At 44.9% G+C, this 14,609-nt stretch overlaps 1 protein-coding gene and 1 long non-coding RNA gene across 2 annotated transcripts; one reads left to right on the plus strand and one right to left on the minus strand.

Moving 5' to 3' along the window:
• Positions 1-942: 942 nt before the first annotated feature.
• On the minus strand, positions 943-12,794 carry LOC110967850 (suppressor of cytokine signaling 7-like). The gene is given in 11 exon segments (XM_051940850.1): positions 943-3,664; positions 5,408-5,575; positions 5,775-5,904; positions 7,050-7,184; positions 7,258-7,426; positions 7,500-7,636; positions 8,704-8,841; positions 9,213-9,317; positions 9,434-9,495; positions 10,770-12,124; positions 12,127-12,794. Coding segments are annotated over 10 exon segments (2,742 nt in total). The 5' UTR covers positions 12,490-12,794; the 3' UTR covers positions 943-3,664; positions 5,408-5,427.
• On the plus strand, positions 12,739-13,968 carry LOC127531484 (uncharacterized). The gene is made up of 2 exons (XR_007938567.1): positions 12,739-12,882; positions 13,528-13,968. It is a non-coding gene; the product is annotated as an uncharacterized LOC127531484 (long non-coding RNA).
• The last annotated feature ends 641 nt before the right edge of the window (positions 13,969-14,609 follow it).

A 14,609-nucleotide genomic window follows, 5' to 3' on the forward strand; every position in this document is an offset into this window, starting at 1 on the left:
AAATAAATTAGGATCATTCCATCTTCAATCATCACATTTCAAGAACAATTTCTGAATGTTTTGTAGCATAAAATACAGATACAGGAGGTCCTCGGTTTACGACGTCCTCGACCTACAGCATTTCATCGCTACGTCGGAACTGGTTACATGGAACTAGATGGCGAGTGGAGCGGATGAATACATCGTCACGTGGTGCTATAAGATGGCTTTGGTCATTGGTATTCATGACTTTTGTGAAGAACTGACTGATATCGTTCTGCACGTAACGACTTTGTTTACATTTTTGCCGTAGTTCCGATTTACAGCGCAAATCAACTTACATCGCGCCATCGGAACGGAACTCTGATACAACTTGAGGACCTCCTGTATTTATAAAGATAACTGTGAAATTTTAGATTGAAATATCAAACCCGACAATTTTTTAAAAAACCTGACTGTTGACTCATTTTCAACAGCTTTTTTTTCCAACAATACCCAAGTAACATTAATCTCTGTTGACTATTTGCAACTGCACAGTCACTAAAAATGACTGATCACTTCTACATTATCCAGTTTTCTGCTAATGAGCTCAAGGATTCATTTTTTGAGAAACAAACGCAGCTGAAAACAAACACTTGATAGCGTCTCCTGAATTTCCTGGTCTGACGTCTAAGCTTTTCTTCTGTTCCTAATCAGCAGAGATCTGAGTTACCTGCTTTGGCCGACCAATCAGAGCTCTTCATTCAAAAGGGATGCAGCAAAGTGCAAAATGAGAAAATAATGTGTTTTAAAGCAATAGTTTTTCGTCAGAGTGAATCCTGTCTACAGATGATCCTTCTTTCGTTGTCTAGAAGCTGTTCTGACCAACCACCGATCACACATGCTGATATGAGCCTTGAAAGTTTACCCAGAATGCACTTTTCAAAGTTTTCTCAGGTGAATTAAAGCAAACAGAAACACATCCAGGGTACCGATGATTGTTTTTACGTCTCTGTCAGACATTAACTGCTGCAGCTTTACTGTTCACACCACAACACATCCCATAATACTGACGGTCACAGTTATTTTTGTGGCAATTTTACGCATTTTGGTTGCGATTTTGCATCGTTTTGTAATGATTTTGGGTGACTTTGTAGTGATCATACGTATTTTTGTGGTGATTTTTTATCTTGTTGTGCATCTTTCTGCATCAGTTTCACCTCTCTTTGTAGTAATGTTAATGGTAAATGTACCATTTTTGGTGGGGATCTGGTGTCAGTTTTTACCAGAACTCAAATGTATTCTTCATCCTACCTGCCCTTATGTAATTCAAGGGCCTGGAACTTTGGATATATTCACAGTATAAAGGCAAAACTTTGATGATTAATAAAGTTAATAGATTAAAAATGGGGAGGATCTGATTTTTACATTTCACTGTTTAAATTATTTGATTTTACTGAAATATTCTTCAGATTTTTTTGCAGTTTTTTCATCAAACTGAAGTAAAACAAATGTAAAAGTTGTTCAAATGAAAAAAAAAAAGCAAAGTGAAGCAGGCGACTAAAACCAGAAACCTTCATCGGTGAGGCGTTTGAGGGTCAGAATCAGGGTGGGTTTTTTTTTTCAGACAGGTGTACCGTCAGCCCCGCCCACTGTTTTATTGACAGGTGACTGATTGGTCCTTCAGTGAGCACATACATCACTCATGTGTCCACTTTGACATCATGGAGGAGACCCTCAGGGCTCCAGTGTTCCCAGTGAAGCCTCCTAGTTCAGTAGTCGTCACGGTAACGCTACTCTCCTTTGTTTTTTGGTAGCTGAGCGGCGTCACCTCCAGGATCCCGTTTCCTCCCACGGACTGTCGGAAGGTACGATGAAACCCGACCAGAGCCATGTGACCCAGCACCGTTGCTGTGCTGTGATTGGTCAGCTGTGAAAGTAGGCGGAGTCTGACATGCTAGCAGCTCATTTCAAACCTGACATCAGAGGAAATATTTAGATTCTCCAGAAAAACTTAGTTTTTAAATATTAAATTAATCTCCAGTGAGTGATTTCAGCTTCTTCACTGTGAATATTTTCTTTCCTTTATGACAGTAAACTGAAGATCTTTGGACTACACAAGACATTTGAGGAAACGCTGATCCACATTTTAAACATTTTCTGATGTTTTAGAACCAAACAGCTGATCGACTCATCCAGAAAACAATCAATGATAACAATCACTATCTGGAGCACTTTAAACGAACCCAACATCCTGCTGTGTGACAGTATCAGTAACATCTATATCTGCATTCAGACTCCGCCTCCCACACTCTCCAGATGTTCTCCAGATATTTCGGCCTCGTCACTGATCAGTGATGAAGCTTTGGTCCAACTCAGAGTCCAAACTGCACATTTTTATTTTCAGGTGAGAAACTGAACATTTAGATTTTCAATTGGTGCTTGATAAACCAAGACGACGTCTTTTTGAACATCTGAGACGCGAAGCCAAGACTTTCCAGTTTAGGCTGCGTTTTTTCAAACTATAATATTTATACAGCAAAAGAAGAGGAAATTATGAAAACTTCAGTTTTCAATCAAGAAAAGAAACCGATTCTCGACAGGTTTTCCAAAAAAAACTGCCTCAATTATTTGATTATCAAACATTTTCTTCAGCATTCAAAGAAATATGAGTCACAACAAACTTCTTCCGCAAAATGAAACTGGTTGGAGGCTGCAGGAGCTCTGTTAGCAGAGCAGCACGGACTGAACTGTTATTCTGTGGCGTGTCCAGCTCTTCAAAAAACACTTTTCAGATGTTGATAAATTAAAAACATGGCTGCTCCACTGTTAAAGCTAACACCTAGCATCAACTAGCCACTGAAGTTTATTAGTTTTCAGACTAACTGGAGACGTTCTGTTGCTTTTCATTGCAGTTCACATTCTGCTGATTCTGTTGATTATTCTGATTATTAGTAAATCTGAGCCTGTAAACTTTTTAAATGCCCGTTTTGTTCAACCAAAAGTTCAAAATCCCCCAAAAGACTCACTTTTTCTTCATCAACTATAAAACCTGTGGATTATTTTTATTGATTGGTCAATGAATATATTCTGCAAGTTACAGTTTTTTAGTACTCAGATGGTTTGTGTGTCTTTGATTGTCATTTTATGTCTCATTGTAGCTTTTAATGTATTTGTAGTCATTTAACGTCTCTTTGTGTTTGTCTTTTAGTCATTATTTGGACTCTGTGGTCATTTTAGATCAAATTGGTGTCATTTCGACATTTTGTTCGTCTCTTTGTTATAATTTTGTTGTGTTTTTTTGGACAGCTCCACTCTGAAAGTGTCTCGTGGACTCTGAGTTGGATTCTTTTTGGAGTTCTGACTCGGTTCTGTTGTTGCAGTAAAACTGCAGCCACGTTCGATTGGCCGTTGGAGGTCACATGATCCCGGACGAGAGCCACGGTTGGTCCTCACTGAGGCTCTTTTGGAGATTTTAGCGTCTTTGCTAACGTCCTTCAGTCCAGCTGCTCAGTGATGACATCAGAGAGAGGCGGAGTCTCCACATCCCCTGTCCCTCCCCTGGCGGCTCCCCGTGAGCCAATCAGAGAGCCCGGAAGAGGACGGATCATCTGAAACCCGCCCGGATACAGGACTGAGCAGAATGAGTTGATTGGCTGCAGTTTGAAAGTCCTTCAGAGTCCAAGAAACAAAGAAAAGAAAAGATCTGCAGGAAAAACAAGAGAAGAAGACGACGGAGTTTCATCATTTCAGTCAAATAATTAATATTATTATTAAGAATATTTAGGGTCTGTTTACATGACAACGGTTTTAGGATGAAAGGTTTTGTTCTGTTGTGGCCAGAAACAGAGTTTTAGATGACCTAAAATGGAAACTTTTGAATACGGCCTCCAGTGTGGAATTTTTCTCAAACAACAGCCGCCGTAACCGTGTGAACGAATAGCCAGAGTTTTCAGTAAAAACGCTGACGTCACACTCCGCTTTGTGCATTTACATTTTTACTATAGCTGTCATGCACAAACCGGACGACAACAGGAACAATGGCATACTACTGTGTTGGTCTGCTGAGTCCACTGGATTTATTGAATCTCTGTGTTGCGCCTCTACTGCAGTCAGCGAAGAAACATTCAGTATATACAGCAGATAATCAGCTCACCTCAACATCGGTGGCTGTATTTCTTCTGGTCTGTGGAGGAACCAGTTGTGGTCACGTGGGGTTTACACTACAGCGTTTTCAGTCCTCCCAGGATTCAAATGTGAACGCAGATTTTTTTTCACTCCGTTGTCGTGTAAACCCAGCAAGGCAAAGAAAATACTTCTGCGTTTTCTGGTGAAACATTGCCGTGTAAATGGGACCTTAGTTTGGTAATCATCATGCAGCCAATTGATGACCAGCAGACGACTGATGTTCTTCAATTTGGAAAAATAAAATCTCTTCTTGTTCAATCTCATCTTATAGTTCAGTTTTTTTCCACAATAATATAATTTAATTGGCTAATCAGCAGGTGCAAACTTCAGTGATGAACATTAGTGAAGATGGGACTGTTTTTTGTTATACAGCTCAAAAAACAATAATGCATCAAAATCATTGTTGTTCCCTTTGATGAAGCAGAAACACCTTTAAGGATGTCTATAACCGTTAAACTGAAGCTGGAAGGAAAAGCTTTCTGATGAACTGATGCCGATACTGATTATTGGGCATTAACAAAGACAGATTACCAAAATTTGGAACTAATATACATGAGATGTTCTTTGTTAACAGCATGTTAAGACTTATTAATAATGCCTACTACTGTAACTGAGCATGGACAACAGACTATGTTTAATCTGCGGCTGCTTGCACACTTAGCTGCCAGCAGTTAGCATAGCATTAGCCGCTGTGAAAGCTTGCTAATGTGCTGTGTTGATGTTTATGTTGACGTTTGTGTTTCTCGTTCAGTTTTTGCAGGTTGTTTTTGTGTCAGAACAGAGTTAAAGTTAATCTGACTTTAGAATCATGTTATGGTGCTACAGATAGCATTAGCTGCAGGCTAAGACGCACAGCTAAGCTCCCAGTGTTAGCATTAGCCTAGCACCATCAGCAGAATCAGTTCCAGCTGCACCACTTGTTAACATTGGATTATTGGTCTTCCTGTGTAACTTAATCAGTTTCTGCTAGTGTGTTTGTCTGTGTAAACAACAGCTGTGGTTGGCTGTTACTCATGGAATCTAAGCCAATCAGAAAGAGTGAATAAGCGATAGTCATTCAATATAAATAATGATACCAATAACTAGAAAAAGCTAAATATCAGCTTCAGTAAGCTGCCAGGCTTACTGAATCCCTTGGACATAGGTGAACTACGGTTTTCCTCAGTTCCTGATTCCCTGACAGTCTGCAACTGACTTCCTGTGGAACTGTTCCTTCAGCTTTCAGATAGAGTTGTGTAGAACGTTGTGTTGTTGGACTCACGCTGTCTCTGGGCTCCAGTGCTACGTCTGAGACTCAACCCCCGGCTGGCTGCTCTGATCAGGGCTCGGCTCCTTCATCTCCCTGGGTTCCTTCAGCTCATTCAGTGTCGGGCTGATCTCCTCCTCCGGGTCGTAGTAGTAGAACTTCCTCAGGTAGGCGATCAGAGGCCTGAAGGCAGCAGGTCAGAGATCAGCAGCTGCACCAGACAGTCTGCCATTTAAATCTAATGTTCTAACAAAATTTCCCACTTTTTTCTTACACAAACACTAGAATGATGTTAATTGTGTAAACATATTTCTGGATCTTGACCAGTTTTCAGGTGTGTGTGTGACTGAGGTCCCAGACAAGTGTGAGAACAGGTACGTACGTGGGCAGCGGCAGCTCCTGGATGTGGTCGATTCGGACCAGCTGCCGGATGCAGAAGCGACAGAGATGCTGAAGAGATTTAACGCTGCTAAACCTGGAGACAGGATATAGGAGCTGGACCGGGGTGGGGGCAGACCTGACAACGCACAGGGAGAACGTCATGAGAACATCCTGAGAACACCATGAGAACACCATGGGAACATCATGAGAACATCCTGAGAACACTATGGGAACACCATGACAACACCATGACAACATCATGGGAACATCATGGGAACATCATAGGAGCATCATGACAACACCGTGAGAACATCCTGAGAACACCATGACAACATCCTGAGAACACCATGGGAACATCATGAGAACACCGTGACAACATCATGGGAACACCATGGGAACACCATAAGAACATCATGGGAACACTGTGAGTACATCATGAGAACACTGTGAGTACATCATGAGAAGACCATGGGAACACCATGACAACACCATGACAACATCATGAGAACATCATGAGAACATCATGAGAACATCATGAGAACATCATGAGAACACCAGGAGAACACCAGGAGAACACCAGGAGAGCATCCTGAGAATACGATGGGAATATCATGAGAACCCCAAGAGAACATCATGAGAACATTATGAGAACATCATGAGAACACCATGAAAACATCGTGAGAACATCATGAGAACATCATAAGAACACCAAGAGAACATCCTGAGAACATCATGAAAAGACCATGAGAACATCATGAGAACAACATGAGAACACCATGAGAACATCCTGAGAACATGTGCTGCTGTTCCCTGACAGCAGCTCACAAAGCAATGAATTCGTGTCCACATACTTTTGGCCATTTGATGTAATTAGCTCAGGTCGACACAGTTTAAATACGCTGGCCAAAAGTATGTGGACAAAGGCAACTCGCAGCCACTTGTGTTAATATAGACTTGGTGTCAATCTATGTCGACATATTTTTGGTCACGTTGTCTTGGCCACTCAGTGTGTTTGGCCAAGTTAGACATCAAGTTTCAATAGTACGTCACATATTTTTGGCCAGACAGTTTCCAAACCAGAGGAAAAAATAATCAAAAAAAGTATTTGGATGCCTGAACTTTTCAGTTAGGATGTAAGCTAACATGTCCACATACTTCTGGACATGAGCGGTTTAATATTGCCCTTTCTTTTTGGTTTTCTTTTAAGTATTTCTCATCCCCATGTGAATCAAACTCAGTCCTGCAGGTGAAGACTGACGGTGTGAGCTGATTGGCTGCTTACCTGGGACTCGTGAACGCAGAAAGTAGAGAAACTTCCCATTCTTGGAGTGCATGATGGCTCTTTCTATGAACTCCACCACAGAGTGACATCGATCCTCGAACTTAGGGTGACACCACAGACTGAAGGTTCCTGCAGGGACAGAAAAATGTGAACGTCTGGACACACACACATACGATCATGTGACCTCAGGTGTGTGTGCTACCTCTGTAGTGCTCCATGCGTGTGTGGTGCGTGACGCCCTGCGACCTGAAGCTCAGACTCAGGATGTACCGAGGGTCTGAACTGTCCCGGACCAGAAAAGAACCGTCTGGTTTCCCCTTCAGCTTCATCTCTGCATCTTCCCAGTTCATCGGACCCCAGTACCAGCCGCACTGTAAACACACACACAGGTTAGCTCTGCCCCCATTGCTACATCCCATAATGTCAGAAATAGAGAGGCTCCACCTTCTCCAGCTCTCTGAGGCTAGTGGCGAAGCTGCCGGCGTCGGGTCGACTGAGGGGGCATCGGGGGGCGAGTCGGGGCGGTGGGTGGCCGTCAGGTCGTAGCGGTACCGGTCGGGGTAAACCTCTCAGGAAGGTGTCTGACAACACAGGATGGATGGTACTTCATACGGACAAACTTATGACCCACAATATTACGACTACAGAATTCTATTACACAATACCAAGTATCCCAGGCCGAAATGATTCAGAGCCCTGACATATTTTGAACTAACGTTTCTTTTATTCAACCATCGAGTTTGTTTTTTTAATGATTGGAAATGACACAGGCTTCTCCCAAAAGTTCATAAGACGATTGAAAAATTACTTCTCAGCTTCTATTGTTATTTAAACAAAAAGTGGCATGTCCAAGTTGTCACAGTCTATGGGAAAATCCATGGTTCTATGATGGTCCAAGCTGTTCTAAAGCATCCTAATTACCCTAATTCATTAGGAACAGCTATAGAATTTCATTACTTTTAAACCAACAACTGAATAAGGAAAGTATGGTCTTTTACCTTATTGACATGTTTCGACTGCATCTGCCGTCTTCTTCAGAGCGTCATCTGCCGTGTGATGACGTGTCCTTTTTATCATGTGGCTGATCTGACAGATCTGTCAGAGAGAGTGTAGGCCAACTCGTCACAGTTCATGGAACTGCTCGCCCGCTTTCTGATCTCGATGGCTTCCTTAATCCATCATTTGCAAATGATGAGGGGGCCTACACCCTCTCGCAAACCTGGGATTCCATCCTCCAGAGACCACTGGACGGTGGAGGGCGTGGCCAATATGACAGATTCTGACAGCTCTGTCAGATCGGCCACGTGATAAAAAGGACACAGTATCACACATCAGATGGCGCTTTGAGGAAGACAGCAGATGCAGTCTAAACATGTCAGCGAGGTAAATGACCATACTTGCCAAAAAAATTAAAACAAATCATCAAAATTAAAGATATAAAGCTAAAATTTGAAAACGTCTGTTTTGTTCAGCTTGTTTCCGTTACAGTTTCTATGGCGTTCATTCAATTCAAGAACTTTTTAGTTGAAAATAATCAGAACTTTTTTCCAGCGACACAGTTTAAAGTCACTAAATAAGTTCAAACCTACAGTTACACACTCCTAATAAATGAACCTATCTGGAGCTGAAACTGTGTTTGGACTTTTACCGTTGAGGCTCAGGCTGTGTTGGATGGTACTGAGGGAGGGGGGCAGCGCCATCGGCCGGGGAGGCAGAGACTGCATGGAGGCCCCAACGCTGCGCTCCATGAAGGGCCCCTGTTGCTGAGGAGGACCCCCGAAATCATCTGGAGGCCAGAGACAGAACAATATTTACAATGTGCAGGTGCTCCAGAGACACAATGTCTGTGGATTCACTCTGATCCTCCAGCCTGAACGTAAACGGTTACAGTGAAGTAAAAACAGGAACAAGAACAACCAGAGAAACCGTCAAACTTCGATCCAAGTTTGATAGCACTCAGATTAAATAAGAACTCAGATCAAATAAAAGAACTAAGAATCAATAAAAGAACTCAGAAAGAATAAAAGAACTCAGAATAAATAGTCAGACTGAAAAGAAGATTCTCCTACCCGAGTCACCTGCAGAACCTAAGGACAGACTGACAGACAGAAAGAAGAACAGAAAACAAAAGCAGAAGCAGAAGAAGAAGTAAAGTACCGAGAAGACTGAGGCTCCGCCTGGGAGGAGGAGGGGGAGTGGGAGGGTGTAGGGAGCTCCCACCCCTGCGAGAAATATCCACATCAACCAGAGACACCGTCTCACCTGGAGGACAGGTGACACACAGGTGAGAGGGTTAGACCAGCAAGAAATGTTAGTGAGTGAGGAAGACAAGACGACAGACAGACAGACAGATGGGACTTGAACAGGTGTGAACTCACCGGTGAAAGCAGGAGTGAAGGGCACCGGAGAGAAGGCACTGTGAGGTCTGGAAACCTGCAGCCTGACAGACAAACAACAGGCTTTAACTCATGCTGAACCTTCATCTTCATCATCATTACCTTCACCATCATCATCATCTCGATCATCATTACTGTCATCTTCATCATCACTGCCATCATCTTCAGCTCCACCATCATCATCACCATCATCATCTGCTCTGTGATGTCGCTCTCAGCTGCTCACCTCCACAGGTGCTTTTAGTTTCCATGGTTACCAGGTGGCAACAGGTGAGCCAAGTGATGGCGTCACAGTCTCACCTGACGCCCCACCCTCCCCCACACGCTTCACATCTCTAAAATCCAAACTGTGTTGCCACGGAGACAAGCCCTGTCTCATCAGCTTCATCTGCTGACAGAGGATGCTGTCGCCACGGCAATGCCTCCTCCTCCCTCTCTCTGAGCAGTGAGGATGCTGATCGCCATGACAACAGTTGGAATTGAGTGAAGTTTGTTGGATGAGCGGTAAAATTGTGATTTCTTTTTATCTGATTTAAATACACTGAATCTGTCCGCTTTTCTACCACCGTAGAATGAGCAGAAAATGGCACAAAATGATGCAAAATCCCCAAAAAGTAAAACAAAATGACCAATAAATGGCACAAAGCAACTAGAAAGTGACACAAAATGATCAGAAAGTGGTGAAAAATGATGCATTCTGACATTTTAGAGACCAAACACTTAATGGGAAAGTAATGAAAAGCTGCAGAAGCTGGTTGACTTCTGACCCACAGAACCTCAGAGTTTTTCACACAAAAAGAAATCAGGTGCAAACAGCAGCACATTAAACTGCTGATCACAATAACTGGAGACCATTTGAATCAATTTAGTCATTTTTAGGTGAACCCAGTGGAAAGAAGAGACTCTGGTTTTGTTCTGCGTCTTTGTAAAGTGAATATTTTAGATGTTTGAAGACAAAACTTTCAGCTCTGTGCAAAAAATTTCCATCATTTGATTTCTGAACAGAAAACATGAAGATTTGCTGCTTTTCTTTATCTCATGTGACAATAAGTAAATACTTTCACTCTAAGCTGTGGAGGGAATTAACAGTGAAAATCAGCAGTAGAGCTATAAATCAATAACAAATCAATTGATCAGTTATGATATAAATCTAATCAAACAAATGATCTGGTCTGACATAAAGATCAATGATCATATCTGATCAATCAGGTCTAACATAAACCATGTTGATTGATCATGTGTGATAAATCCTCTCTGATCAACTGATCCAGTCTGATAAACCATCTATGATCAATTGGTCTGGTCTGATGAGGCTCACCTGCTGCTGTCCTGCTCCGTGTTGCTGCAGGTGGACCCCCACACGTCCAGCAGACTCCCCCCAGATGAGGTGGATGAAGCTAGGGACGGCCTCTTGTCGAGCAGCCCCCCTGACCCGCCACTGGAGCTCTTGGTTCTGAACAGTTTGCTGAGTCGGACCTTAAGGGAGCCCCCCTTCCTGGACTTCCCCCGTGGTGTCTTCTCCCCATCCCTTAATCCTCCTCCCCCCACCTCACCCTCCAGGACCACCAGGGGGGAGGCGGCCCGGCCCGGCCCCCCAGAGGCCAAGCCGAGCTTGGGGGTGGCAGCCCGACTCTGCGGCTGGGAACGGGACTGGTGCTGATGCTGTGGGCGGGGGGCCGGGTCAGGGCCAGAGGTGAGGAGGGGATCAGGGGACGGCTGGAACCCGCTGAGGGTGGCAGCGGCCTGGGGGGCCTGGGGGCAGACAGGGGGGTAGGGGCAGGAGGCAGAGCTATGGGGGGGGAGGACGGCCAGCGAGGAGCGGCAGGTCTGGTCGGTGCAAACCCCTGCCTCCTCCGCCAGCCGGTGGACCTGCCGCATCAGACCGCTCAGGGTTCCACTGGAGAACACCGGCCCTGCCCCCCCAGGGAGAACACCAACCCCCCCCACCTCCCCTTTGTCAGCTTCCTCACCATCCCCACCCCGCCCCAGGCCTCCCACCTCCTCGGACCCCAGACCCTCCAGGACCAGCAGGGCGTCGCTGGTCTCACTCGGATCCTCGCCGGGCCCCATGCCCCCCGGGCCCGGTGCCAGGATGCTGTGGCAGGAGCAGCGAGGGAGGGGGAGCACCGTGTCCTCCCCTCCACCTCCCTCCCTCCCCTCACCCAGCTGACCCAGCCTCCGGGCCAGAGCCAGAACCGGGTCCTCGCCCCCTGAAGGGCAGTTCTTCCTGGGCTCCAGGAGCCCTACACGCAGGGCTTGGTCCAGCAGGCCTGGGGGCCACTTGGCCAGCCGGTCTGTCAGCAGACGGTGTCTGTGGCACAGGACGGACCCGGGATCAGAGTCCAGAGCCGGGACGCCCTGCTGGGGGTTCTGGGAGCCGTCAGTGCTTTTGGACAGCCGGAGGACAGGGTGCCACTGCAGGAGCTGTGGCTGTGACTGCAGGCTGTCCTCTGTAGGGGGGATGCAGTGGGAGTTCTGGTCCCTCCCGCCTCCGGGCCCGGCCGTGGTACCTCCAGGACCGGTCCCTGAGTCCGGGTCGCGTTGCTGTCTCTGCTCCTCCTGCAGGAACCTCGGGGGTGGCTGCTCCAGCCCGCACTCCAGAATCCGGTCTCCGGACCGCAGCAGGTTCTGGAACACCATCAGCTGCGCCCTGGACCCGGGCCCCCCGAGCTGTGGCCGTGCGGCACTGGGAAATCCACAAACCGCTGGGCCGCTACGGCAAAGTCCTCTGGCGGCGGAGGGGAGAGCGGCGCCTCGGAGCCCGGCGAGGCCTGCGACAACACCAGCCCGCCATCCAGCTCTCCCTTCCCGGGGAGCGGTGAGCTATAGTGCGGGGATGCCGAGCCGAGGCCTGCCGAGGGGCCGCTGGAATCCAGCTCGAACCCGCCGCCGCGGTGTCCCAGCGCTGCTTTGACGGGCCCGAAGCCGCCGCCTCCGGACATCAGGTCGTCAGGCTCGTCCAGCCGGTCGTATTCGGCGGCGGACACGAGCCGCATCAGGACGAAGTCCGGAGACATTTCTTGCTGCGCGTCGTTCATGGCGGCGGCTAACGTTAGCTGTCGGCTACCTCCGTTACATAACAGCCACAGACACAAACAGCTGCGGAGCTAACGGCGGCTAGCTGCGGCATCTCCCCGCCGAGCTACCCGGGCAACCCGGCCGAGCACCGACCCGCAGCCATGTGTAGTCCGGACCGGTTGGTGAAGGTAACGGCTCCACTGGACGACGTCAGAACATGAAGGGACATGAAGAACCGGGCCGGTGCCGCCGCTCCGTGACGTTAGCCGTTAGCCTCCTACCGACTCATCCTCCGGTCAGACAACATGGATGTGATGATGAAGAGGGGCGGGGGGCTGCGCAGGCAGCATCGATAATCGATCAGACTGATTGATAAACAGAAACCTCATAGGCTAACCGGAACCGATCAGAAGGTCCGAACCTCCCATCTTTGATTATTATTATTATTTTTATTGTTATTATTACTGTTTTCATTATTGTTTTGAAATGAGTATCACTGTCGTTATTATTGTAATTGTTTTGATATTGTCGTTATTGAAGGTTTTCAGATGTTCTCGATTGTATTTAAACAGCTTTTTATCACTGGTTTACATTTTTACAAGTTCAGCGCTGAACTGAACTTTGTTTTATCTTTGGTTCAGTTTAATTTTCCACCATTTTTGTTGTTTTATTGTCTTCCTACTGTTTTTATGTGATTCTCATTCATTTTTGTTTACCAGTGACAACAGACACCCGTTTGTATTCGATTTTAGTTAATATTTCTGCTGTCATTTTGTATTGACTACTGGATTTATTTAACAGTTTTTTATATGCTGTATTAATATTTAGCTGTATTTTATTTTGTAGTACTAATATTTTGTTGAACTTGTTTGTTCTCTTTAGAGTTCTATAATTACATTTTTGTACCTTTTGCAGAATATTTTTAATATTTCAGATATTGTTTTATTTTCTATTCATATATTGTCGTATTTTGTTTGTAGTATGTGTCACTCTATTGTATTGTGTATTATTGTTCTTTTGTAGGTTGTATTTATTTTTTGTTGTATTTTATTTTGTAGTATTGACTGAGCAGCTTCCCGAGCTTTCAGCTGCGTCTCTGGTTCCCCTTCAATGGATGAACTGATCAGGTAGACGGAGGCAGATCACAGGTGAGTTAAACACCTGACCAGGCGATCCTTTACTCTGCTTTGACAGAAACTCAATGATACTCCAGAAATTCAACAGTTTCCAGTTTGTGTTGAATGTTTTTTAGAGTCCTGCAGTAGCAGCCTGCAGCCACCAGATGGCGACACCTGTGTTCACCTGCGGCCACCTGCATTTTCATCATAGCAGGTTTTTACATCTGTTGTATAAACCAAATTAAGTTTAAATTGGTGTGAAGACGATTAAGTCATTCCTTCCTGTTGACTTCTATTGGCTCGTGTTCAGTGGTTTAAAAGTTAAACTGACCTTAGTTTGTCTTGAACAAAAAGCTGATTAAAGTTAACTTTTAAAACCTCCTTAAGTCTCCTTTGTTGTCCAATTGATTAAACTTCACTTGCAGGAAACGGTTTAACTTAACTTTTTTAGGGCTAAAGCTTTGTGCAACAGTGCCCCCTGCTGGATGGAGGCCTCATGGAAACACATTCAGTTGAAATCACAATCATCAGCAGCTTAGAAGCTACAAATACTGGAAAACAAACCAGAAGTCAATGATTCATTTAAAGTCAGAGCATACACATAAATAAAACGTTATCCAGTAGGAAACTGAACACATTTTCTGCAATCAAAAAAGCTCAGCTATATGTGTACGCTTTAAAATACTGAAGGAGTTAGCACTGAGTAATTTTATGTCGTGTGATAAAACCAGCTAGCATCACATCTGTGTAGCTCAGACTGTCGCTCTGATCAAGTGTTTGACTTCACGTACAACAAAAGAAATAAACTGTAAAGACAACGTTAATATCGATTCAAACTTTAGAGCAGTTTTCTTAACCTATAATTGCAATCAATTTTTTTTAAAACAAGTTCAGAACAGATGGCAATTAAACTAATTTCAACTTCAATGCCCAAACACGCACACCTCACTAATTAATCATATTAACAATGTTTTAAAAAAGAGACACCAACATATTACACATGTAAATCATTAACCTCCACA

Source organism: Acanthochromis polyacanthus, chromosome 21 (genome assembly GCF_021347895.1).
Source record: "Acanthochromis polyacanthus isolate Apoly-LR-REF ecotype Palm Island chromosome 21, KAUST_Apoly_ChrSc, whole genome shotgun sequence".
NCBI lineage: Eukaryota > Metazoa > Chordata > Actinopteri > Pomacentridae > Acanthochromis > Acanthochromis polyacanthus.